Source organism: Oryza brachyantha, chromosome 6, assembly GCF_000231095.2.
Source record: "Oryza brachyantha chromosome 6, ObraRS2, whole genome shotgun sequence".
In the NCBI taxonomy this organism is placed as follows: domain Eukaryota; kingdom Viridiplantae; phylum Streptophyta; class Magnoliopsida; order Poales; family Poaceae; genus Oryza; species Oryza brachyantha.
This window is the reverse complement of record NC_023168.2, coordinates 4,060,875-4,087,440: the sequence shown is the minus strand read 5'-3', so window position 1 is coordinate 4,087,440 and position 26,566 is coordinate 4,060,875. Positions and strand designations below refer to the sequence as shown.

At 40.4% G+C, this 26,566-nt stretch overlaps 4 protein-coding genes across 4 annotated transcripts; 1 reads left to right on the top strand and 3 right to left on the bottom strand.

Moving 5' to 3' along the window:
• On the bottom strand, positions 1–1,091 carry LOC102714101 (sterol carrier protein 2). The gene is made up of 4 exons (XM_006655841.3): positions 746–1,091; positions 597–657; positions 418–517; positions 1–325 (listed from the first exon to the last, which is right to left on the bottom strand). Exons 1-4 carry the CDS (start codon positions 869–871, stop codon positions 244–246), a joined length of 369 nt encoding a protein of 122 aa, XP_006655904.1. The 5' UTR covers positions 872–1,091; the 3' UTR covers positions 1–243.
• A 2,187-nt stretch (positions 1,092–3,278) lies between these two features.
• LOC102714930 (bZIP transcription factor 46-like) lies at positions 3,279–8,281 on the bottom strand. The gene is made up of 5 exons (XM_040525453.1): positions 7,372–8,281; positions 6,615–6,686; positions 6,002–6,031; positions 3,771–3,847; positions 3,279–3,687 (listed from the first exon to the last, which is right to left on the bottom strand). Exons 1-5 carry the CDS (start codon positions 8,179–8,181, stop codon positions 3,684–3,686), a joined length of 993 nt encoding a protein of 330 aa, XP_040381387.1. The 5' UTR covers positions 8,182–8,281; the 3' UTR covers positions 3,279–3,683.
• A 10,466-nt stretch (positions 8,282–18,747) lies between these two features.
• Positions 18,748–19,808, top strand: LOC102713827 (putative glycine-rich cell wall structural protein 1). The gene has a single exon (XM_006655840.2). It carries the CDS (start codon positions 18,748–18,750, stop codon positions 19,606–19,608), a length of 861 nt encoding a protein of 286 aa, XP_006655903.1. The 3' UTR covers positions 19,609–19,808.
• A 4,919-nt stretch (positions 19,809–24,727) lies between these two features.
• Positions 24,728–26,566, bottom strand: LOC102714655 (UDP-glycosyltransferase 73C4-like). Its single transcript, XM_006656697.3, has one exon. The coding sequence runs from the start codon at positions 26,552–26,554 to the stop codon at positions 25,055–25,057; it is 1,500 nt and encodes a 499-aa protein (XP_006656760.3). The 5' UTR covers positions 26,555–26,566; the 3' UTR covers positions 24,728–25,054.

Below are 26,566 nucleotides of genomic sequence, written 5' to 3'. Positions count from 1 at the left end.
TATATTCCTCAATGAACATGAACAAGCATTGGATCGTATAAACCAAAGTCACAAGAAACACGAATTGAACTTCATAAAGGTGATAACATTAACCATGGCATTATCTGGATTCCAGTCATAACATTAGGCATTCGTGTGTTGTTCCAGTGTCCCGCTCATCCTATGAAATACACATGTGTTGCAAGTTGCAACCAGCAACCAACCATTATTATCAACCTCACCCAAACAAACAATTCTAACCTTCTACAGTTTGGCAGGCTTGGGGAAGATATCTGGGGTGAACTTCTGTGCCGCGCTTATGCTCCCCTTGATCTTTATCGCGCCTCTGCAGAACATAACATTCACAATTCATCAGACACCTAGAAAAGCTAAATTCGAAGAAAAAACATGAACTTTTCTTTTTGTTGTTCCCCTCACCTAATGAACGCGATCTGCGGGTTCATCTTCCCCGTGGCGAGCGCGAGGAAATCAGAATCCGTGAAGGAGAAGGTCGCATCTGGCTTCCCGTCGTACGGCCCTGCACACCATAGCCAAGTCTCTCAGTACGGCGATCCAAGCAGCCGCTAGGAGTCAACGAAATTGGCGAAAGGCCGCACCTTTGGTGACCTCGCCTTTCTTGAGGTCGACGGTGAAGATCTCCTCGTCGACGCCGATCTTCTGCGAAAGCGTGACACACGAGAACAGGGTCAAAGACTGGTGTTCCATCCATCCAGGATTTTAGTTTAGCCAAGAAGGGGAGATTCACCTTGGGGGAGATGTTGAACTGGTAGACGAGGCCGACCTTCTTGACGATCTCCTTGCCGGCGTCGGTGGCCAAGTGCAGGCGCATCTGCTCAAGGAGCTGCACCGACTTGAGGCTGCTGCCGTCCATCCCTCTGCCGGCGGCGGGAGAGGGCGATGCGCGGGAGGGAGGAGATGGGGAGGCTTGCTCTGTTGCTGTGGGGAAGTAGCGATTGCGGGATGGGGGAAGAAGAAGAAGACGGCGAGGCAATCAAAGCGGCCGTACCACGCCAACCGCCACCCACCGGTCCCGGAGACGTGCGGAGTTGCAGTGCAGATACGGCCACGCTCATGCCCACGCCGGTAGATGGATGGGTGAAGACGGCCTTCCCTCATGTACAGTACTAGTGTTTCCCTCATGTACAGTACTAGTGTTACCCGGTCTTGGAAATATAGACATGTTAGAGCAAGTTGAATAGTATAATCAATTATTGGCTCTAACTTATCTATAGCCAACTTAATAGTCAATTCATATAATAGTATAGACTACACAACTAATATTCGGTCCCACCTGTTATACACATATGTGTCTTGAAGTCCGTACTGCAGCTGGCTACAAATTAGTAGCCCGATGCTCTTCTCTCCTCTCTTATCTTCTTGAAATATGCTTCTCTCCTCTCTTATCTTATTAAAATATGTTTATAGTTGGCTTATAACCTGCTATTGTACCTGCTCTTAGGAGAGTTTTTTTAGCCGCAACTTTTACCAAAAACTACTTCTAACAAAAGTTGCTTCTGTCAGAAGTTGCCTCAATCGGTCCATAGCTTCTGAGAATTTGTAACTAATTACAGATTATAGAAAATGAACTAAGAATCCAGAAACTAGGTTTAGAAGCTTTTCCAAATTCTCAGAAACTGGATACCAAGCAGCTGTTTTTTAGAATTAAAGCTTCCAAAACAGACCCATAATTATCTTTAGAGACGAGTACGAGGATGACAAAAAAATCATACGAGTGATTAAAGGAATGTTACGATTGACTAAGTGAAAGATGTAATTAGAAAATTTAAATGGAGAATTATTGTTATTGGTTAAGATAAAAAAAATAGATATATAAAAATAGATTTATTTGATAACAAATGATGACGGGTATAAGTAACTTTGTTTTAGGATGAAGTGAGTATAGTACTAGTCACAGTTGCATGGATGCTATAGTATCAGGGAGTTACATGTGGTTTTGTCCGTTAGCAAGCAATACCAAAGCAGATCTGGTTCTGAAATGGATCATGTAACCTTATCCTGTGGTTAGTTATTCGTACAATACCAGGGTATCTGCATCGGAGCATCTCACAATAAATAAAAAATTTGCCACTGTTAGCAGTTATAAGGATACTACAATAGTACTAGTTTTTGGATTATTCGGGGAGGTATTTCGTAGTTCCTCAATTATCCATTCTTTCTTACCCATCCCAAAATATAATAATATGGTACTATGATTAGATACTGCATGATACGATAAATATAGGTTGTATTTTAGGATGGTGTGAGTATTTCACTATGTACTTTCATACAATTTTCATATCCCAGTAGCATCACACATTATATTTCTACTGCACATGATTCAACATCATTTCAAATACACAGTACGAAAATTTAAATCTAAATTCAAACATAGCATGTGGTCCAAATGCATAAAATAAGGCCGAAACATAGAGCATCAAATACCCCATTTGGATCCCACTCTTACTCCCACCCATCCGTGAGGACCGTGATACCAGAATACTGAGACTTCACAAATCCTCTCAGGCCGCGTTCGTCCGAGCCGCTAAGATAACTTACCCTTCTCTCGCTTTCACGCGCACGCTTTCCAGACTGATAAACGGTGTATTTTTTATAAAAAATTTTATAGGAAAGTTCCTTCAAAAAATCATATTAATGCATTTTTTATATTTTTTTAATAATTAATAATTAATTAATTATATACTAATCTATTCCGTGTCTTCTCTCACGAACGCGGCCTCAGTGGTTCATCAAGCTTGCTGGTGTGTATGAACATAATATTATATTCTTGATCCATCTTTTTTCACTTGCACCTCATCTCTAGAGACTCAACTTCCTCTTTAATAGCAACTTTCCTATTCTTTATGGCCTTTACTTTCGATTCCTTATCTTGCTTTCTGGCGACCTCCATGTCATCCTTTCTTGTGATCATCTCTTGGACTATGGATTAGAACATAAGACCATCTCTTCCTTTCTTTAGCATCTCTTTGCTTCCTCTCCAAAGGTCTTATTTTCTTGGGCGGCGCTGAGCTTGGTGTGCCACCGTCATCTTCATGCTCCTCATTGACACATTCCTCACTCTCAAATTTAGATTTAATCCTTAAATTTAAAGTTGATTTTAAGTTTATTTGCTAAAGATACGTATATCAAATTTACAAATTATTTTTAGTTGTAAATATATCGTTTGGCTCATGTATCATCTACTGGAGTACATTTTTTTTCTGCTATTCAGTCAAAAGAGCTCAATAGGAAGACAGCAACTACGTCTGGCCCAGAAGAAAGGAAACTGCAAACGCAAATTACATTCAGATCACTGAAACCGATATCTCTTACTGGGTTACAGAACAGAATCACTGAAATTACTGGGTCACAGAACAGAATCACTGAACTGTAAACGGGATGATATGTCAATGCAACAACAACATACAGAGCAGCAGCTGCACAGGCAGCACGGCCGCATCCAACAGCACAAACGGCATGAGCCGTTTCACCGTGCCAAACTGCCTATTAAGGAGTTAAACAGATTAGATAGGTAACGCCTTTGTTCGATCTTGCGCAGCTAAACCTAGTGAGTAATTGGTCACCAGCATTCGACCGTCCAAAAGACTGAACCATCACCAACAAAGCAACAAAGGAGAGGAGCAACTCTGAAGCTGAGCGCCGCGGGGAAACCGGAAATTCTGGCTTCAGCTGATATATACAGCGGTGATTGGTCACATCCAAGGAAGCCAACGATCTTAACTTTGGTCAATGCTGTGCAAACTTCAACTTACCATGGACCAGTCAGTGTTCGTCGGAGGCAAAATCTCTTTGCCTTTGGTCCAAGTTGCTGAGTGATTCTCTCCATGACCTGCAAAGACCATTCATAAACTCCTGTTAGGGAAAGAAGAATCCATGAAGAGAAGAATGCTAAATGCTATAAAATAGTTGTCAGATTTCAGTGACATTGTCAGAACATAACAATGCACCCAGTTTAGTTCTTATGACTAAGATAATTCTTAAACTTCAGAAAGATTAAGGCAGAGGTTTACTGTTTGAAACCCGAGTACCAAGAATACTAATGCCATTTCAACCAAAATTCTTTTATGTGACCTAAAAGTTTGAAACCTTTCAAAATCCAAACCAACATGGCATCTTTCATTACTTGTAGTGTCCTTAATTTTAATGCCTGGCAGACTCACTCTAGAGTCCATAGTAGGGCCGGACTAAATTCAGAGTCAGGATATTTTTTAATAGATCAGAGTGGGTTGAGGATACTACCCAGACAAACCTACACAATTCCATTTTTTTTTTGTGTTAGCATTATATGTCCAATGAGGCACTTCAGATCTCCTTGTGGAAGAGTATCATTCTTTGGTTAAAAGATCGAACAGGTTACTAAAAACAAAGACTATTTGCTAATTGTCAAATCGTGAACAGAAAAAGTTGATGCAAAATAATGAAGTTCAACCACAGAATGCTTAATTACATGGGATACAAATGCTGATGGTACTACATACTATATGTTACTGCACTCATAGCCTACTAACTGAAGGAATCCAGGATCGCGGATAACTAGAATCTGAAAATAAAAACTTGAGATTATGGGGTAATACATTCTCCAGGGGACGTTTTGGTATTACAACAATGCCCTACACAAAAATGGAATACCATATTCATAATTCATAAGGGGCTTCAGGACATTTACTATGTCCATGGCAGGCTCAATTATTTGGCATCAGGACCGACAGTAGCACAAAGTAGTTGTGTTTTTGGCCATAATGCATTTGCCTGTGCTTGTTTTGTTTTGTTTCTTGCAAAATCACATCAAACTATCAAATTAGTCCACAAAGTGGCAGCTGAAAATCATGGTGTGTTAATTTTCTATTCCAATGATAGGAGTTCCAACATTACATATATCTGTTAGTTTCTTCAAATTTGTTTATGCAAAAGACCAGAAATGGATGGCATTAAAGTGTTAAGAAACTGCAGATGACAGTAACACCATGACCCCACATTGATAATTGATTACGTGATAAAGGACAGAAAATAAAGAAGGGATAAGAAACCAAGGTTGTCAGTGTCAGTGGCATGAAATATATGGCCAGAACCTACATTTATAATGGCAGTTGGCTAGGCATTTCTGAAACATAATTTTAAGCCATATGTAGTAATAAATTTTCTGACATGACCACAAAAATGCCACAACAGCTAATCCACCTCACAGCCAGCAAGAGGAAAGCGTGCATGTTTTCATACTAAAAAGAACTTGAATGCCATGCATCTCTACTCTCGTTCTGCACTGTCAAGGGCGTCGGGCCCCCGGGTAGCAGGACCTCGGCTACGTAGTTTATAGCCGCGATCCGTCTTCTCTGGCGAGGTTTTACCCCTCTGCCGTAGGCTTAGTTGTAGAACAAAGGAAGGAGAATAGATGACTAATATCTGCTTGAATTTATCCAACGTGCGGTTATAGGAATATATAGCCTAAGGCCTCAACTAATCATTCCTAAACTTAAGGAACTAAAATAGTAAACCAATCTCCCTTTCCTAATTTAGCCACTCGTGGTGGTTTCCTTTTGCGCATCGTCGCACGCACCTGCCGCGCGTTCTACTGCACGGTGCACATCGCAGGTCCGTCGGCGCCTGGTGTACGTGCGCCCCCCCATGACAAGCACTTTGACAGACTTCAGCTATGAGAATTCTAAGGCATTAACCGGTTTTAGGAAGTTGGATAATGTCAGCTTGTTGTTTTCCCCCATTTGGGCCTGTTCGGATACATAGGGTGTCTGTGTTCAGGTCATTAGAAATTTAAACCAAAGTTGAATAAAATCCCAATGAATCAACCCAGATCCAAACACCATTAAACCAGAAAGTTTGTGGAAATGAATTTACTCTTGTTTTTGAAAAAAAATGGAATAAATTATGGTAGTGATCCAAAAGAGGTATTAGACAACTTCCATATCAATGAAGACAAACAAAATGTGAACTCAGACCATGGTATTACTGCAAACTGTAAGGTCATTACCTCATCCTTTTGCTTCTGTATCATTTCTACCTGTAAATTACAAAGCAAAAGAAGTGAATAGAGCTTCTAGGGTTTTTTTAATCAGTAATGAAGCGAAGACTCAATGCTTTCATTAAGTTTCTGAATTAAAAAAAATCATGATATGATGTGCAAAACATATTTGCATAACAACTTTGGATGTATGGAAAATGTGTGAACGAGCAGGTACCACATGGCATAGAATTTCAATACAAGATTGCATGACAGTAATACAAAATTCATGTAACTCCATTAATGTTTAAACTAAAATGATACAGATCTTATGTGAGAACCTCTAACAGTTATTGAAGTCGGATAAATTCCACAGGAAATATATATAGCAAGGATATCTGAATGCTATTTGTGGTCACCTCCATGTTGCCATACAAGCAACAAGTATTTGTTAGGGGCAGATTAAAAATATAGTCATTGGTACGCCCAAATATCCAAACAAATATAACAATTGTGGCAAGATGCTTAAGAATTCTCCAGAGGTCAAGAACCTACCTAAGGACCGCTAACCGATTACTACATTAATTGGTAAGAGAAACAAAAAATAATGAGCCTGCAACATCAAAGCAATTTTATAGTATACCTGCTTTTTCTGCAATTCAGCCTTCTGTTCCTTCAGTTTTGCCACCTCAGCTTCCAACTCCATTATATAAGCCTATTGTATCAGAAGAACAAAATTTAATGTCCAAAAGTCCTGTTTTCCAACACAACCAGAACTGTCGAGAACTATTGTGAGTCAAGCAGAGTATTAGAGAGACTTGACCTTGCTATGTTAGAACAATAAAAGTATATAGCTTATTAGCAGTATGAGTGTGCCATGGCAGCACAACTTGCACAAAAAAAATGGCATGTTTCTTACAAAGTTCACCACAAGTTACTATTCCCAGAATTAGTCTTGTTGATTGTCCTACTAAGCCCCACGGTGAGCACGCTATCCCTATCATGGTAACAGTCGAGGAAAGAAATGATCCAAAAAATTGCAGTGCCAGTGTCCCAAAATGCACAAAGCCACCCATCATCTTTCTGAATCTGAGACTGTCAACTTGAACCATGGATTATTCACGCATAGATTCTTATCCTCTGTTGTTCAACAATATTTAACGACGCTAACTTGCCATTTGTAGTGTCTATTAGACATAAATTAATATCAAACAGCTAAACTGGAAGTGGTGGATCACATCATGTGAATAAAGTACAGCATAATCGAGATGCATACCAAATATAGGCACCACTGAGCTTGATCTCGGATAGCATTTCAGAAGTAATTAATCGAGCAAAAGGCATACGACGAATAGATTGCTACAGCCTACAGCAGTGCGGTTGAAGAACAGAGGCTTCACCTGCTTCCGCGCACGGGACCTAGCAGCCGACTCCCTGTTCTTGATCATCCGCCTCTGTCTCCTCTCCACCACCTTCTCGACGGTTGGGCCCTTCCTCACCCTAAGCGCGGTGTCGAAGGGGTAGGGCACCGGCGACAGTGACGAGAGATCCCCGCCCTCCACCTTCCCCAACCCGTTGAGCACAACCGGCGTGGCTGGCGCCGCCACCGTCATCGCCGCGGCAGCGCCCTGGCCGACGACTCCAGGCACCATCCCGTTCCCGAGCTGCATGGCCGGGGCAACCACATTGCTCTGGGAGAACAGCGCCTGCGCCTGCGGCGGCAGGACGATGGGCTGCCCCATCTCCTCCCGCACGACGCCGGCGCGCACCAGGAACTCCTCCAGCGTCATCTCCCCCAGCGTCGGCTGCCGCTGCGCCTGCTGCGCGGGGGCCACCGCGGGCGCAGGCGCGTCGACGCCGAAGCCCATGATGTCGCGCCACACCTCGTCCACCGTCTTCTGGCTGAGCGTGCGGGGCAGCGTGAGCGACCCCTGCCTCTGGATGGCCTGCTGCTGCTGCTGCTGCTGCTGGTCCCCAACCCCAACCACCACCCCCGCCGCCGCCGCCGCCGCAGCCGGAGCAGCCGCCGTGGAGGAGGCCGCGATGGCCTGCGACTCCTCCGCCGTCCAGATGTTCCGCAGCAGCTCGTCCATGTTCATCGACCCGAAATCCTTCCCGGCGGTGCCGAGCGCGCTCTGGAACTCGTCGAACGTCAGCGAGTAGATCGACCCCTGCCGCGCCAGCGCGCTCTCTTCCGGCGGCATCTCCATCTCCCCTCCCCAAAATCCCCCAACCCCTCACCACCAAAATTCACACACACCACGGCCGCAACGACAAAGAAATCCAAGCGAGGAGAGGCGAGGGGAGAAGGGGGAGCAGGTTATAAATACAAGCGACAGGTGCGAGGAGTGTGATTAGTTTGGGGAGGGGGGGAGTAACTAATGCCCGAATTAGCAAGGGGGAACTGCGTGATTAGAAAAAAACAAACGGGAACGGAACGGAACGGAACGGGAGGGGGTGGTGATGCATCGACGAGTTGGTGCGGGTTTGCGGGAGGCGATCGCGGCGGCGAGGTGGGCGGGAGGGACAGGTGTCGCCTCGGGGGCATTAAAGTGGCTGTCGCGCGGAGGCGACAAAGCAACCCGGCCCCCTATCTATCTATCGGTCAGAGGACAGCGCGGGGGAGCTATCCGCACAGTCCAGCTCCTCTCCTTTCCGGCCCCGCGCACACCACTTGCTCCACACCTTTAGGGCTTAGGTTTGGAACAATTTCCTAAGATGTTTTTATGGTTTATTCCTACGATATGAATGACTTTCAAAGTAATTTAATTCTTAGAAATTGGATCTTTCTTTTTTTTTTCAAAACAAATAGACCCTTATTATAATTTAGGGTTTTTTTCAGGGGATTACGGGTAGTAGTTTAGTACAATCCTATGATTAACGCTTATGATTTTTATAATTTTATTGTGGATTTTCCATTGAGATAATAATATAGTACGGTGTCGTAGGATAGTTCCTTGATTTATGATATCACGAAAACCGACACTCCGACTTACATTGGCACTTGTAGAGTTGTAGATAATTTTAGACCTTATGAATATAAGCACGGCAATACATACGATAATTTTTGTATGATGAAATGTTTCCCTCCTAATTGGACTTTAAGATCTATGAGCACCGTTCCGTTTCTATTATGTCTTTCGCAGCGTTACATTTGATCGTACCAAGATCGAACAAAAATATGGTATGCGTAGCATTTTTAATACCGGGTGCGCGTAAGCGTTCTATTTTAAAGATATCAAGATATACATGAAATTTTTAAGATCATAGATATATGCATGCCTAGATGTTAGGGCTAGTCATGCGTAAGCAATGTATCTTGAAGATGTCTATACTCTAGTATTTAGAGTCAAACATGTGAAGTGGTAACGTTGTATTATGCCATATGGTAGATGCAAATTATGCCTACTTTGTGTACTTAGGGTGTGTACTTTTCTTAACTTTTCTTACTTCTTTTCTTTTTTTCCATGTGCAGGCTTCCCAAATGGTTGGATAGTTTGTTTTTTATATATACAAGTTCATCATCTCATATTTCTTTAGTAGTTTTCAACTTTACAGTAGTTAACTCCATCGTCTATATCATAAAAATCTAAAAGTTTCATCTTCTGCCTTTCAGTAAGAAATAACACAACCTTACTCTATTAGGAAAATTCACAAAAATTCAAAAAGTAACATGATAAGTTTCTTTGTTAATATTGAAAATGGTTGTCACAATAAATGTAGTAATATACATTCAAATCTAAGTAAAGAGTCCAGCATAAATAGTAAGTACAATGGTGAAGGTGTAATCTAAAGTAAATTTAGAATGTTTACATACTTCATTCATAATGAATGTATATAATTGTATGTATGTATGTCTAAACTCATTATCATTTATATTAAATTTATATAAGGCTAAAATGTCTTATTATTGTGAAATGGAGTGCCTTACAACCTGCTGAACTACAACAAAGGGATGAATTCCGTACAAAGAAATACATATCCAGTAGGGTCAGTCATAATTGTTCGACATATTCTATTATATGCTCCCTCCGTCCCTAAATGTTTGACACCGTTGACTTTTTATATACATTTGACCATTCGTCTTATTTAAAAATTTACATAATTATTAATTATTTTTTATATCATTTCATTTATTATTAAATATATTTTTATGTATATATATAACTCTACATATTTGATAAAAAAATTGAATAAGACGAATAGTTAAACGTGTATAAAAAAATCAACGGCGTCAAATATTTAGGACGGAGGTAGTATATTATTTTAATATAGTGGAGGTCGATACTCCTTGGCATCGGTAGACCTGCAAAAACCATGCATAAATTGTGAAGACTAGTTGTACGTAAGCAATCTAGACGTTGAGACAAGCATGGAATTTTTACATTGATACACTGTACACACGTGTAAACCATACGCATAATATTACGGGGGCTAGTCATATATAAGCAAAGATGTATAGACCGGGTAGTGTCAAAGGAATATAAAGTGATAGCATTGAATTATCCTATGGAGTATTTTCATCACATGAATTATGTCTCTTATGTGTAATGACTTTGTTGACTAACTTTTGGAAAGTTCAAAAAAAAGTGGAAAATGCAAGTTTCCTTGTTAGGGTATGTTCTGTTGAGCTAGATAAATAGTTGAATGATTTTTCATAACTATTTTGGTATAACCAAATAAATTTATCATTATAAAGTTAAAAGGTGTACTAAAACAGTTTCATGGTAAATTCATATGCAGAAAGTTTATTTGAAAGTCACATCATTCTTAAGTTTAATTAAGTAACATGCACATTAATTCATTCTTGTTCCTTAAAAGAGACAATGCTCTTCCCAAATTAACTAGTATAGCACTTAACTATTGTTTGTTATTAGTTCCTATAAGATGTGTAACCATAGACATGTAAAATTTAGTTTGGTTGAAAGAATTATTAATGTGTTTGTACTCTGTCGGAGGTATATACGTACGTGCAAATCTGAATAAAGAGTCCAGTAGAAACAACAAACAATAAAAATAAACAGGTCTGTTCCAAAGATTATTAACACAATGAACTTACATCTTTGGATTGGTTAATGACAAAATGAGCTTCTTGTGTAACTTTTTCGGGGGTGATAATTCGATATATTTACAAATAAAAAATAATTTGTACATAAAACTTTTATATACGTATTTACGGTGATTTAAAAGTGAAAAATAAATTTCGATGAAAAACTTGAAAATTAACACTAAAGTTAAGGTTAAAAATTTAAAATTGGTTTATAAGCACCAACAAACACAAAAGATGGGGTGTTTGGATTGTGTAATGTGTACAACCTTCCGGGCACCCATAAATTCCATTATGAACTGTAGCAGTATCTCTATTTGTACAAAATAAAAAATTTGCACTAACCATGCTGTTTCTTGTGTAGCTTTTGTTGGGTGTGCTTACCAATCGCTTTTTGCCTATGCACCAGGGACAGCGCGACGTGTCGGGCTCTGCGTGATTTATAGAGAGGCGAAAACGTTAGCGTGCGGCCAACGAGAGGCTAAAAAGTGGGGCGCACCGTACCGCTCGCGTGCCAACGGACTGACCAGATCAAGTCGAGGTCAGGGCCCGCTTACACACGGATGTTTAATCGAACGTCCAAAGATTATTTCAACAATTCGTTAGAAAACCATGTGATTTTTTAAGTTTAATTAATCTATAACTAGCATATGTGAGTTACGGTAACAGTTATGACTAATTATGAACTAATTTAGCTTAAAAGTTTACAACTTTGTTTCTAACTACATAATTAATTATTTTAACTATATTTAATGATATATGTATATGTCAAAAGATTTGATCGGACGGTTGAACGCGAAAACATTTTAGAAACTAAAAAAAGCCTGAGTTGATGTTTCTTTTGGAGTTTGGCATATGCGGATATGCCATGTGGTCCTTCCTGTTGGCCTCCGGACCATACGTTCACAAAACTTTAGGTCGAAAATTCAGTCTAAATACTCAAAAGCATGAACAAAAAGAGACAATATTCTGCAAACGACAATACTTCGGACAATATGTAAATTCTTGTATTACATTGATGGAGAATATTTATTTTTATTATTTTGTTTTACAAGATATCATAGAAATATCTTCAAATGTGAAGCTGATGGCAGTACATGCATGACATAAACCACATATATTCTTAACTTAACTATTAGTTAAAGTTTTCAAATAATCACGTGAGAAAATAAAAACGTCTTATATAGTACCACGAGGGTACATATATAACTATTTTTGTAGACCTTATGTATCATCTTTGAAAAACTATCTCAAGGTACTATATTTTTTAATGTAAAAAAATTTAGCAACTTAAAGTATAAGATTTTACACTAAATTTTTAATACTTTGAGATACTTTGGTAAAAAAGACATTTTTTACACATTACGTTCGTTCAAAGAAATCCAGTTAGGATGCGGTGTTCCCTGGTGTACCTGCAATTTCTCAAAGTAGTCTGCTTTTTTTTCTGGCGTTTAACCATTTGCCTTATTTAAAATTTATATAATTATTCATTACTATGTTATGGTTTATAATTTATTACATATTTACCTAAGATTTTGAATAAAATACGGTAAATAAAAAAAATTGAGGGAGTATTATATTGGTGCAAACGGCTCAACGTAAGGTCCATATCCCAACACCTGCCCACTAATTTTTGTTCAGAATGGTGAAGTGTCATGTTACCGTAGATCCTTGGTCAAAAAAGGGGTAAATAGCTCTAGCCTCTAGGCATTGTATGGTTTGAGCTAGGGACATCTGCCGTCACCGTATGGCTCTAGCCTCTAGGCATTGTATGGTTTGAGACTTTGAGTAGTTCCTGTTTAGTATAATTCCATCGAATGAATGTCAAATCTTCAATAGTTCTAAATTTCTTATCTTATAAACACAAAAGGTTCTAAATGTCACGAAGGATTTAATTTGTGGTGCTTATTAATATTACACAAAAGTGGGTGTATATTTTTAGTATGAATTTAATGTGATCGTATATTTGCCGCAAGTAGAGATATGTCTGCTAAAGACGCGCTCGCAAGGGCACGTGCGTTGCGTGCATATAAAATGATATGTATGCATGTTTCTTTTTATGTAATTGTTTGGTAAAAATGTTATATTTTATATAAATAAATTTAGTTAAGACTAGAAAGTCTAATAGTATAAAACAAAGTGAATGTCAAGTACAAAAGCAGGTGAAAAGTCCAAACTACCTGTCGCATATTTTCAATTTAAATTTTTAACTTTAATTTAAAGTAAATTTTAGGACTTTTCATCGTACTTTATCTTTTAACCTTAGCTTTTAAATCACTAAAAACACATATAAAAAATTGTATTCACAAATTATTCTTTATTTAAAAATAAAGCCAATCAATCACCTCTAAAACTAAGACCCTGTTTGGATTGAGAGGCTTTTAGTAGTCTTTGAATTTTTTCTCATAGAAGTCCCTTTCCAGGGACTACAAAATTTTTAAGGACCATCTAAAAAGTCTCTCTTGTTTGGGATAAGATCCTTTTCCTAGAAGGCTCAGATTTCTTTTTTTATCCAAACATGGTCTAAACATCACCCAAATAACCGTTAAAAAAAACGTGAGTATGTATAACCGCGCAAAATCAAAAGGTTCGAAAAGGCGAAGGAATCAGCGCAGGAGATTGCCACTTTAACCATAACCCACGGCCACGAGGCCCACGACAGCGGCGAAACCGTAAACAGCGGCCGTTGATGAACCCATCTAATCTGAAACCCCCGCGCTTTTGGGATGCTGGGAAGGGCATGGTCGAAAGAGCTTTCTTATACTAAGCAGCTGCTTGGTAGGTAGTCAGTTTGTACGAATTTGAATGTAGAGAAGTTCCTACATCCAAATACTTCTTTAGCTTCTAAATTCTCAGTTTATTTCCCAGAATCGATAACTCAGAAGCTATGAACCATTTGTGACAGCTTGTGACTCCTAATAAAAACCTTTTTTCTTAAAAGGTTATAGCTGGAAAATGAGACCCTAGGTGCCCTCCTAAAACATCATGACCAACACAGCTGTCGCCACGCCAAATCCCGTATTCCCGTACGTCCCCATCTGTTGCTGCTCCTCGTCCTCCTCCACCTCGCTGCGGTGATGGCCACAGGCACAAAGGGCGCCATTTGTTGCTTGAGCATCTGCAGCCGCTACACCTCTGCACAGGAGTTCCCATGGCATCTTGGGAAGCAAATGGAATGTTTCGTCGGAATTAAAGTATAAGCGAGACGTTTTATTAATAATTATAAGATAAGTAAATTAAATATATTCTTAATAATTTGAAAAATAAATGTTAAAAAATATAATAAAAAAATCTAAAATCAATCGTAAATTAAAATTTTAATAGATAAATATAAGCATAAATAAGAAGACGGAGGAGAAGGATACCGGTTACCCGTTTGGCTAGATACACTGGTGTCTTTGTCACCGATAGATAGGCAAAGGCACGCTATTAACTATAGAGGATCTGAATCCGTTTTTCTATGCCCATCCTCCAATCACCCAAGGCCACCAGGAGGGCCCCGGCCTGGCACACCCTATCATGCATCTCATGCCGTTCCTCAATCGAGAGAGCTACGCCTCCATTTGATTAATGTTGCTCGCCCGCTTGTGCTTACACGTAGCACGTTCTAGTTCTAGCGATTTGATCTGTTCTTCCATATATTTTCTTTTTTAATGTTTCTGGTATCGCTACCGATGCTGTTGTCTCAGCCTCTCGTCTGGTCGTCTAATCTCTCCTCATGATCTCCAAAGCACACATTGTATGGGGGAGTACTCCAACTAGTCGTCACTCATCACCTGCGTGCTGCTGCTGATCGGCGATTTCGGCGGCCATGTGGATTGGGCGTTTTTGGATTTGTTTCTGTCCCTGTCGCTACCTACCGGAGCGTCACTCGGAGGCGGGAATTCTTAGCAGGGAGTGCAGCGCCGTAGAGAGCGGTTTATCTCGTAAGGTTTCTGCTCGTCTTTTACTCTGTTTGTTAAATATTTTTTATTTAATGTTATTGATTTTTATCACGTTTGATCATTCGTCTTATTTAAATTATTTATATATTTATTAATTATTTTGTTATGATTTAATTTATTACTCTATCTGTTTTATAATGTAAGATGTTTCACTCTTTTTGGTTGCAATGTTGGACCACTTGTCTTATTTAAAAAATTATAAAGATATCATTTATTTTGCTTGTGATTTACTTTGTTATTTTTATATTTATACTAAATTTTTAAATAAGACAAATAGTCAAACGTTGAAACCAAGAAAGTAAAACGTCTTACATTATGAAACAGAGATAGTACTATAGAAACTTTAAACGTGACTTATAATTTACATATTTAGGTAAAATTTTTAAACTTTAAACAAAATAAATGATCCAATATATATCGAAAATTCAATGATATCAGGTAACGACAACCGGAGCAAGTTGTTGTTTCTAGGGAGAAAGGAACAGCGGGTGATTGAAAATTTTGTTTAGATGAAGGTAGGTAGTAGCATCCATTCTCAGGAGGTTTCATTTTTTACTTTATTTTGTTTCACAAATGTTTTTATTAAAGCAATTATTGTATTAGAGTTCTATAAAATAAAAGATAAATATATTAAGATATAGTAAACAGAGGATAAATATCCATGAAGTAGACTAAAATCATAGTGTTCCTGATAGAGGAGTAGCAACAAAATATAAGAACTGTGCCGAGAAATTTCTAGAAGTGGGAATGGTAAAATAATGGCCGGGGCACATGCAGAACAAGCTTCTACATACTACAGCTGGACACTGTTCTTTTCGTTGTTTATGGGTGTCGCTACCTCTGATCTGTTGTTAAGTGCTGTGGAATTCTTCGGCAGTAGCCCGTAATTATAAGTATAGTGCTTACTATATAGGGGTATCATTGGTGTCACTATGAGATTTGTGTTGCAGCGTGCACTAATTTATATAATTGTTTTTCTACTTTCATGTGTGAAAATAAAGGAAAAATACTCTTGATATATTTAGTAAATTTTACAAAGTTATATATACTTCGACCAAATTACTATAAAACTATATATTTAAGTCGATGTTTAGTAGAACTATAGAATTAACGCTAAATTTATGAAACTGCATATTTGAAATGGATCATCATAAAACTTCAAATATAACAATAAAATCAACATAAAACTATAGATGAACACCGATTTAACCCAAAACTATGTAGCTCCAATAAAAGTGCTAGCTATTTAAACTCTAATATATGTACTAACTTGGTACCAAAATAAGTGCACTCTTTTTACTAAAATTTGAACTAGAAAAGTGTACTTATTTTGGTATGGAAGAAATAGTTCTGTAATAACTTTAATATTAAAACGAGTAATTCCACACAGCTACACTAATATGTTTGTTAAAACTATTACTTTGCTATAACTTTAGTAGCATGTTTCGCAAAACTACAACAATAGAAAATAACATTAACAAATTGGAACTTCACAACCTTGTGTTATGAAATGTGGACCTGACGTACACATGCATGAATATTGCACGTGTTTGGAAAATGGGAACATAATTTGTTAGAGAGAAAAAAAGCTGTACTTTGGGGAAAGAACGAGGCCTAGTGCGGTCCTGGATAGAATTTTACAAACAAAAGGTTGCCGACACGCTCTACATGTATAAATTTCTTCTAAAGAACTATTGAAGCGTTCATTGATTATCTGACTTTGGGGGTGTTTGGTTTGACTCAAACGGATCGGTCCATCCTAGGGTCAGTCATGATGTTACATATAGAGTATCACATTTAGTAAAATTGCTGACTTGACTGAGAAAATTTTATAAGATGAGAGAACAGTTTTATCCTTATAAAACTCATCTGGCTCGGTTACCGTGTTATTAATTAACGTCCACCTGTTGATTAATTGGTTTGCATCGTGGGTCTGTCTCGTTCGTGGTGAAAACCTCATTTCTTTTTTTTTCCGCGATCTCTTTCTCCCCGAAATTGGGCCGCCGGCCAAGTCCAACAGTTGGGCCGCAGGGCCCACTACGGGATAACTCGCCAAACTAAACATGCCGTTTCTTTTGGGCTTAGCCTGCCAGATTACTACTGGCTACTGGCCCATTAACTGCATTGTCGGACCGTCGGCTAATGTTGGGCTATCCAGGCCCGTAGTCCATTGGCTATAGTACGACTTTTCATTTAGTCAGCGAATCTCCAAGCCGAAAGTGTTGTGCTTGAAGATGGAGATGAAGGTTTTGACGAAGAATTTTTTATTTTTGTGGTAGCTATTTTATGGTATAAACAATGGAACTAATTACTATAAAGTTAAAAATCTATTTTAGAAATTTGAGACGATAAAATTCTTTATACTAGAAATATTGTGCAAAAATGTCACCGTTTACCTGTTCATGCACGCAAAAACCGAGAGAAAACTGACAAAAATCAGAGAAGAGCGCAACCAAAGTCAACTTGCGTCGGAGTCACTAGCTTATAACTTGCAAGTTGCGGGAGGAAGCTCACCTCGAATTTGACCTCACTGCCATGAACAAACTGATCCACTATATACAATTTCTCTCTATATAATTGTACACGGATCAATGCATGTTCTCTCTCTGAATGTCTGAATGCTTAACAGCTCGTTCTAAGTGAACTGGTTCAGTTTAATTGCGTGGGTCTTGACTGATGATCAGCTGATTCAGCTCGTTGATTATCCGAGTGATGATGAAAATCGCCGGAAGTGTAGTGATGTTAACTCTCTCCATGAGGACGACGTTGATTATCATATTATGCACTTGCATATAGAGTATGTGGAGAATTGACCACAGCTGGATATCCATTAATTATCGCATCTGGAAAGATAGTTTTTTTAAGAGTGATCATCGAGTCTCTGCAGAGATAAGTAAGAACTCTATGCCCTAATCCATTTCAACTTTACACAGTTAGGGGAAGTTAACATCGATCTCCTTCAAGCAGCTGAAGTCGTACGGCTCTCTGATCGATGGGCCTAATTACAACCTAATCACAAGCGCAGCCTGTAATTGAACGAGTCAATATATAGCTAAAGCTGTCAGACAGATTAGGTGTATTTCTATTGCACGTAGGACACTTAACAATGGCAGTCAGATTGACATGCATGTATGTAATGGCAGTCAAAGTTTGCATTCATATATGCAGCCTACATACACTGCAGGCTTGCCATTTGTCAACAGTCAACACTGCAGTAGCAGCGTTCGATTTTTTCAGAGAATTCAGAGTTTTTCAGACTGTTACAGTGTGCTGGCATGAGCTACATGTATTAGAAAAATTAGCCTATCTGCTAATGGGCATATATAATTGGGACTAGCAGTTTTATAGTATAATGTCGAATAACTGGTACGGCGACTTTGTATACTAGTGGCCAATCTAGCCCTTTTTTTAGTAGAATATACTAGCTAGATACAAATGCGATGGTCGCACCTGCATTCCAAATGCCTGAAGCCCTGAACTCTGAGAGGAGTGGAATTGTACATTTGTACTTAGCCGCGTTATTAGCTCAGATCCACACGTAATAGTCAGAAAATGTCTGCATGTCTTATCCTGACCTGCAAAGTCGCAGGCTCACAGCGTACTAACTCCGTATTGTCTACTATTACTCGTTCGTGAAGCACACTAGCTGCATCGTTTTGCTAAACTTGCCATTGTGCACTACAGCCTTGAGTCATGCATATATGGTCTCCGGCTACTATAAATACCCATGCAACCTTCGGTAAGCATGCACCACCCTATCATCCTTCAACCTAGCAAAGCTCAAAATGGCTAGAAGCAAGTTTGTAGCTCTTGGTTTCATCGTGCTACTGAGCATTGGACTGTCCAATGCAGCAAGGGTAGCAAGATATGCTAGCGCCGGGGGTGGCGGGGGTGGAGGGGGAGGTGGTGGTGGGTCAGGTGGGTCTGGGTGGGGATCTGGTTCTGGCTCAGGGTATGGCCAAGCAAGTGGATCCGGTGGATCAGCATATGCTAGTGGTGGTGGTGGTGGAGGTGGTGGAGGCGGACAAAATGGTGGATCCGGATATGGTTCTGGATCCGGTTCTGGGTATGGCCAAGCAGGGGGATATGGGCCTTATGGTGGAGCATATGCTCAAGGAGGTGGTGGAGGAGGAGGTGGCGGCAGTGGACAAAATGGTGGGTCTGGGTATGGTTCTGGTTCCGGGTCTGGCTATGGTCAGGCTGGTGGATATGGTCCTTATGGTGGTAACACATATGCTCAAGGAGGCGGCCAAGGTGGTGGCGGCGGCGGTGGACAGAATGGTGGTTCCGGATATGGCTCTGGTTCTGGTTCTGGCTATGGTCAAGCTGGGGGATACGGTCCTTACAGTGGCTACAGTCCCTATGGTCCTTATGGTGGCAACGCATATGCTCAGGGTGGAGGCCAAGGTGGAGGTGGTGGCAGTGGACAGAATGGTGGATCTGGGCAGGGCTCAGGTTCGGGCTCCGGCTATGGTCAAGCTGGTGGATATTGGCCTAACAATGGTGGTTATTGGCCCTATAGTGGTGGATATGCCCAGGCAGGTGGTCAAGGTGGCGGTGGCGGTGGTGGTCAAAGCAATCCTGGTGGTAGTGGTTCTGGGAGTGGCACAGGGAGTGGTTCAGGATCTGCCGGTTGGCACCCATAGAGCTTTCGTTAGAACAAATACTGCCAATAAAATGCCAGCAAAAACACTGTTGATGACCACATAAATGTTATGTATTTATGTAATAAAGGCTTTGTTAAGGCTATATGTAATAAAAGTAGTTACTTGCATTGCATGCAAGTACTACCAATGTATGTGGGTGCCTATATAATCAAGTAGCAGTTTGTTATTTGTTTTCTTATGAATACTAATCCCTTCAATTACAAGTTTAGGTTCTTTTAGTGTTCTCAACTCTTTTCTAAATCTACCATATGTTAACACTTCCACACTTGTTTCCCATGTTTGATATTGACAACTAACTTCCATGCACTTAATTATAAGGCAAAATTTGCTATAGGGCATCGAAAAAACGCGTAATTAGCCGGTGAACACCGTAAGATCACGAATTTGCTGTAGGGAACCACAAAAGTGTGGTAATTAGCTATAGGGCACTCCGGCCAATTTTTTATTATTTTTGGAGTCAAAAATTCTAAAAATGACGAGATTGCCCTTGGTGGCCAACCTGTTATACGCCCTTATCACCCCTGGGTCGCCACTGTCGCTGCCTGCTCACTCGCTCTGTAGGCTAGGGTTCAGGTGTGGTGTGGCGCCGAGACCAACTGGGTCTGGTTTGACTGGACCCAGTCGACATAACGGGTTAGCCGCCGAGGACAATCTCGTCATTTTTAGAATATTTGACTTCAAAAATAATAAAAAATTAGCCGGAGTGCCCTATAGCTGATTACCATACTTTTGTGGTGTCCTGCAGCAAATTCGTGATCTTACGGTGGCCACCGACTAATTACGCGTTTTTTCGGTACCTGTAACAAATTTTGCCATAAAAATATACATCTTTACTATTGTGGTATAAATGAAGGGCAACGATAATTTCCCAAAATATAGTAAGAAAGTCACCAAGAAATAGTAAATATCCATTTTTATTCATATGGTGATAGAGTAATATGTATTACCCCCTCAATTCAATGTAAGTTTAAAACAACATATATTCAAAGTATATACAAGTTTAACCCTATACGTCAACATAGAAGTAAGTAAACCAGGCACCAACCAACATATGGGTCATCAAGTATGTCCCTATTTATTCCTCTTCTTCTTTATAAAGCATCACCAAACTTCATCATATCTAGGTCGCGTTCGGTAGTATTGCTTATTTATCCAGATTCACTCATTTTTTGCACACACAAATTTCGAAATGCTAAACGGTGTATTTTTATAAAAATTTTCTATAGGAAACTTGCTTCAAAAAATTATATTAATCTATTTTTATTTTTTTATAACTAATAATTAATTAATCATGTACTAATCCATTACTACGTTTTCCATGCTAGATTACTAACACCTCAAACGAACGCGGCCCTAGTCCATCTTCATGCTCCTAATGCTCACTCCTAGTATCGAAGGTGTGAAGGGCCCATCCTATATGCTTAATCTAATATATTTAGTTATCACATCCACTAAATTATGGCATTTTCCTTTATGCTTTTGTTGTTTATTAGTTATCACTATGCTTAGAGACTTTGGAAACTTGACTTCCATGGTTATCTTAGACATAGATCCTATATAACACTTTTCATACAATGGTAATTAATGACCTATGGATGGCCATCGATCTACAAAGGACCCCTATCAAGTTGTCTTACTTTGGTTCTATGGGGATCTTCTATGAAGGTCTATGTTGTCCCCCACTTTGTTGCAAGGATATTTTCTCAAGTGGTGACACAACTCAACAATTCCCTTTTTCTTTTTTACATGTATCTTCAGGTTACACACTTACAACCATTTCTTCAGTTTGACTTTCTATTTCCATTGTTCAACAATGAAGGGATTGAAGGATCCAAATACATTTTGCCTCGATTGTTCTTTTCAGATTTTATGTGCTTGTCAAATTCGGCAGGATTTAACATTTTGCTACTCGTGGTAACAAATTTGCCATTCTTTTCGCACACAAGTGCTATGGGAGATTAAATACTCTTGGTAAATAGTGGCAAAAAGTTAAAAACCCTGTTATCTAGATCATCATAAGTGGTCAAGCCTCATTAGAATCAGGTGTTCGACCATTATGATATCGTTATTGCATAGGCTTCAGAGTGTTTATGTAGCTACCATGATGAGTCGGTCCTTAACATGTAACCCTACACTGCAATTGGCTCAGATTGCAAATGCACAAGTGGTGTCAACTCTTGAGCTCATTTTGAATGCTAGGGTTTTTTCCCTTGATCCTAAACATGCCTACTAGTATCACTTATTGCTTAGATTTGATTAACTAAACCGGTATATTCGTTTATGCTTATGCTTATAAGCTAAAATTTAAATTTTAAAACTTAAATTTGAAGTCGATTTTGGTTTTGGTTTTTTTAATGTAGTTTATTTTTCGATCTTTGCTTTTAAATTACTAAAAACACGCATATAAAAGTTTTATCGATAAATTGTTTTTAACCATCAATATGGGTAGGTCAATGGGATAAGGGATGCGGTAGGAATAAGACACTAATAAGGGATGAATTAGATCACTAGGAATAAAATGGATTAAAATCTGCACCCCAGTCCTGCTGTATGCTGATGGGCTTTGGGCCTTGACAGCCTTTTGTACAGCATGCATGGGTAGCAAAGACTAGAAAACACAATCAAGAAGATGGAGTAGAAATAAAAGCATTCTGCTGAATATTGATGGGCTTGACTGCTTCAGCATTGATGGCCTTTTGCAAATCATGCAAGCATGCATGCATGGGTCATGGGTGGTTGGGTTTATATCTGAGGATGTATTAATTTAAAGAAACAGTGTGTCATAACCATATGAATAAATGGATGCTGCATATCTAAGGCTAAATGCACATATAATAGTCATCACATGCTGGTGCAGTCAATACTACTGACACTAGCACGCCGCAAGGTCACCTGCTATAGATGTATCTTCATGTCAAGTTCTAACATGCAAATCAACAGACTACTGCTGCTACACAGGAAATACTCCTATGCAAGTATGCAGGATGGCTTCTCAACCGGAACTCAATTCCTCTCACCAGTACAGAAAACACTCATGTCGGTTAGTAATGCTCGTCAAATGCCGAGTATTAGGGTGATTGTTTGGTTTTTATGAAAGAAACACAATAATATGTTTATAAACGAAAAATGATCTGTAAATAAAATTTTTATATATGTATTCTTACCGATCCAAAATAGAATAAAAGTTTAGTAAAAATCCTTAAATAAAGTTTAAATTTAAGGTCAAAAATTTAAATTTTGGCTTATAAACTAAGAGAGAGTATGAATCCGACACTAAATTTATGATACTGATGATACTGACTAGGGAGACCATTAATGCAGGTTCTAGAACCTGGCAATGATGAGTGTACCTGTGCCCCCTCCACATGGTTCAATAGCCGACATTGATCAGTGTGATTATCAGTTTATCACTGCCGGGTATCGATCAGTTGAAGCCAACACAAATCAAAGTTTAATAATCAGAATGGGTAGCTTTAAAAAAAGAAAAAAATGTTTCTTTCAAAAATTTACGTATTCAGGATGAATGTTGAGAACAGGTTCAACATTCAACCATCATATACAATCAAGAAGAACTTGTTCTCTGTTACTACCTCCGTTTCATATTATAAGTCTTTCTAGCTTGACTAAATTTATTCATTAATAAAAGTATATAATTTATATATATGTCTAGATTCATTAGCATCTATATGAATATAAGCAATATTAAAAAGACTTACATTATAAAACGGAGGGAGTATATAATACACAACAGCAATTCTATGGTATAACCAGCGTTGTCAAAAAGGCTAGAAACTCACGAGCTGCTTGAACTTTTCTTGTCTTAGATTTGATTTAACTCGGCTTGAACTCCTAACGAGTCGATCCTAATCCTAATCTAGGACTCACAGGCTTTATCGAGCTTTTCACGAGCTTAGTTATATAAGCTATTTTTATTTTTATTTAATGAGATAGTAGTAGATTAAGTATATACTATTATGTATTTAAATGATAAACTAATATGTATTAGTATTATATATTAATTCTAAGTCTTACTTACAATTTATTTATATGATTGTATAAACTATTATATATTTTAATAATAAATTATATTATATTCTCGAGTCAAGCTCGAAGGTTCGGTTGGCTTGATTCGAGCTCGAGACTACGTACGTAGATTGGCTCGTTCAAGGTCAGCTTGTTGATAACCCTAGGTAGGATTAAAAGTTTTCTGGTCAAGGTTCACAAATTATAATAAACCCTTAAGAGCAACCTCATTCGACAAGCTAAAGTTTTCTAGCCAAGGTTAAATTAATTTATATGCAAATGTAGTACCATCCTGAACTCCACGAGTGCAACACGCATAAGCATCTCTAGTGACTTATATTTCTTGAAAACAATAACCTGGTCCAGGGGCATTGAACTGAAATAATATTATTGCATTAGGTTGATATATATAACCAACGTGAATTAACTACTACTAACCTAATTGAAGAGCAAAATTAATTATCTGCTTTGAAGTGGACGGTAATTAATCATCATGACCACAAGAATACAACGAACAAATTAGGGTGAACAGGTGATCTCAAAACCATTTCACTATACCATTACCAACTACAAACTTCATCAGTGTCGCGTTGTGCTAAAAACCAGTATAGTTATGTAATCCGCATGATATTTTGATTCCGGCTTTTATTCCCTCCGTTTCAGGTTATAAGATTTTTTAAACTTGTCTAGATTCATATGTTTCATAATAAATCTAGACATATATATAAAATATATATTGATACACGGATAAATCTAGACAAACTTAAAAATCTTATAACCTGAGACGGATGGAACAATTCTTTCCTATAACCAGCACTGATCGCAGGGTGCCAGGATGAGGTATCAGTGATGCATTTCACAGAACCGGCCGGTACTAATGTTTCGGTGAATTTGAGTGGTTTTAGACATTCTTAATTTTGAAGCGTAATTTTATGATTTTGGTGCAAGGTCTTATATATGTAACTTCGAGGGAAAAAAACAAAATCACTTTATAAGAAAACAAACTACATTAATTTTTCTCATTCTCGTTTAGTCGCTAGACCTTATGATATCCATAAATTACACATTTCTGGCCGTAAGACCATGAGATTTTTATTATTTTGGTCTAAGTTCTAACAAAGTAACTTCGAAGAAGTACATCACCGCATACAAAAAAACAAAACACACATTTTATCGGTCATTCAGCAAAGATTTCGATGGATCTCTGTTCGGAGATTTGCTCCGGTCCAACAAAAAGTATATCGAGATACCAGTACCCCGAGGTACTAAATTGTTTCTCACCATTAGATCTAGTTGGGTAAGATGTGCACTGTTAGATCCAATGATCAGAAAGATATTGGTATCTCAAGATAACTTTTTTGTCATACCCTATTTTTTTGGGTTGTACCGAAGTAAATCTCCTCTATTCACCTCTGAAAGACTGGACGAAATCAAACAGATTGTCACGAGACGACCCGCCCTCTTGCACCGTCGTCCTCGCTTTCTCCGCGAGGGCACGCGCCCTCTTTCTTCTCTTCTCCCCTTCCTCTCCTCCATCGAGTATGCTCCCGATCGCCTTCTCCACCACCGTCCTCCCCACCACGATGTCCTTGCCTTCCTCGACGATGCCTACGCTCACGCCGATCCCGAGCACCTCCACGGCCATCTTCTGGTTGAGGTACTGGTCGGAGAAGCGCGGCCATGTCACCACGGGCAGGCCGGCGGCGATCGCTTCTAGGATCGAGTTCCACCCGCAGTGCGTCACGAAGCCACCGACGGCGACGTGGGACAGGATCAGCACCTGCGGCGCCCATCCCCGGATGAGCAGGCCGCGGCCGGCGACGCGGGCCTCGAGCTCACGCAAGAACTCGCGCACCGTCTCGCCGTACAGCTCCGCGCTCTTGACCATCCAGATGAACGGGCGCCCCGACGCCTCGAGGCCGAGCGCGAGCTCGACGACCTGCTCTGGATCGGCCGTGTGCGCGATGCTCCCGAAGCTGACGTAGACGACGGAGTTGGGTTCTTTGCTGTCCAGCCACTGGATGCACTCGTCGGCGTCTATGTCCGCCGTCCTCCCTCTCGCCGCCAGCGACATGGTGTGCCGGTGATACAGAGACACTGGCCCGATGGTCCACACCTTCTTTCCCCTGGCAGCCGCGTAGGCGGCGACGAACTCGGGCTCCATCTCCGTGAAGGTGTTCATGACGATGCCGTCGGCTGTATCCAGCGCGCGCTCGACGGCGTCGCCGTAGCCGTCCCACCCGGTCAGACGGAAGAACCCCGGCGCTTGGGCCCTTGTCACCACTAGCCTTTTGTCTCCCATGCCGGGCACGATGACCTCGACGTCGTCGCCGACGACGCCATCGAGGGCATTGTCCCGGTCGACGTAGTGCTGGCACAGCAGGTAGAAGGCGCACATGCTGAAGAAGCAGACCCGCGGGACGCCGAGGCTCGCGGCGAGCTCCTGCGTCCACGGCAGGCAGAAGTCCGACACGATGCACGTCGGGTACGGCGCGCCGGCGGCGCGGAGGCGGCGCTCGAGCGGCTCCCGAAGGCGCGACAGCGCGCGGAAGTAGTTCGGCCCGATCCCCAGCGGGATCCTGTCGATGTCGTCGCTCCCGTCGGCTAACAAGCCCGCCGCGGCGCAATCCAGTGGGAGCGCCACGACCCTGACGTCGACAGGCGACGCACCGGGCTGCCCCGGCGCCGCGAGGTCGACGGTCCGGCGGACGCGCGCGGCGTAGGACGCCGTCACGACGACGGTGGCCACCGCGCCGTGGGTGGCCACCATCAGCGCCGTGTCCACGGACGGGATGAAATGCCCCTGGAACATCAGCGGGACGAACACAAAGTGTGCCCTGGCACCGACGTCGCCGGAGTTGGCACGGCCAAGGGCAGCCCATGCTTCCTGGCTCGCCGGCATCTCGACAGGAGA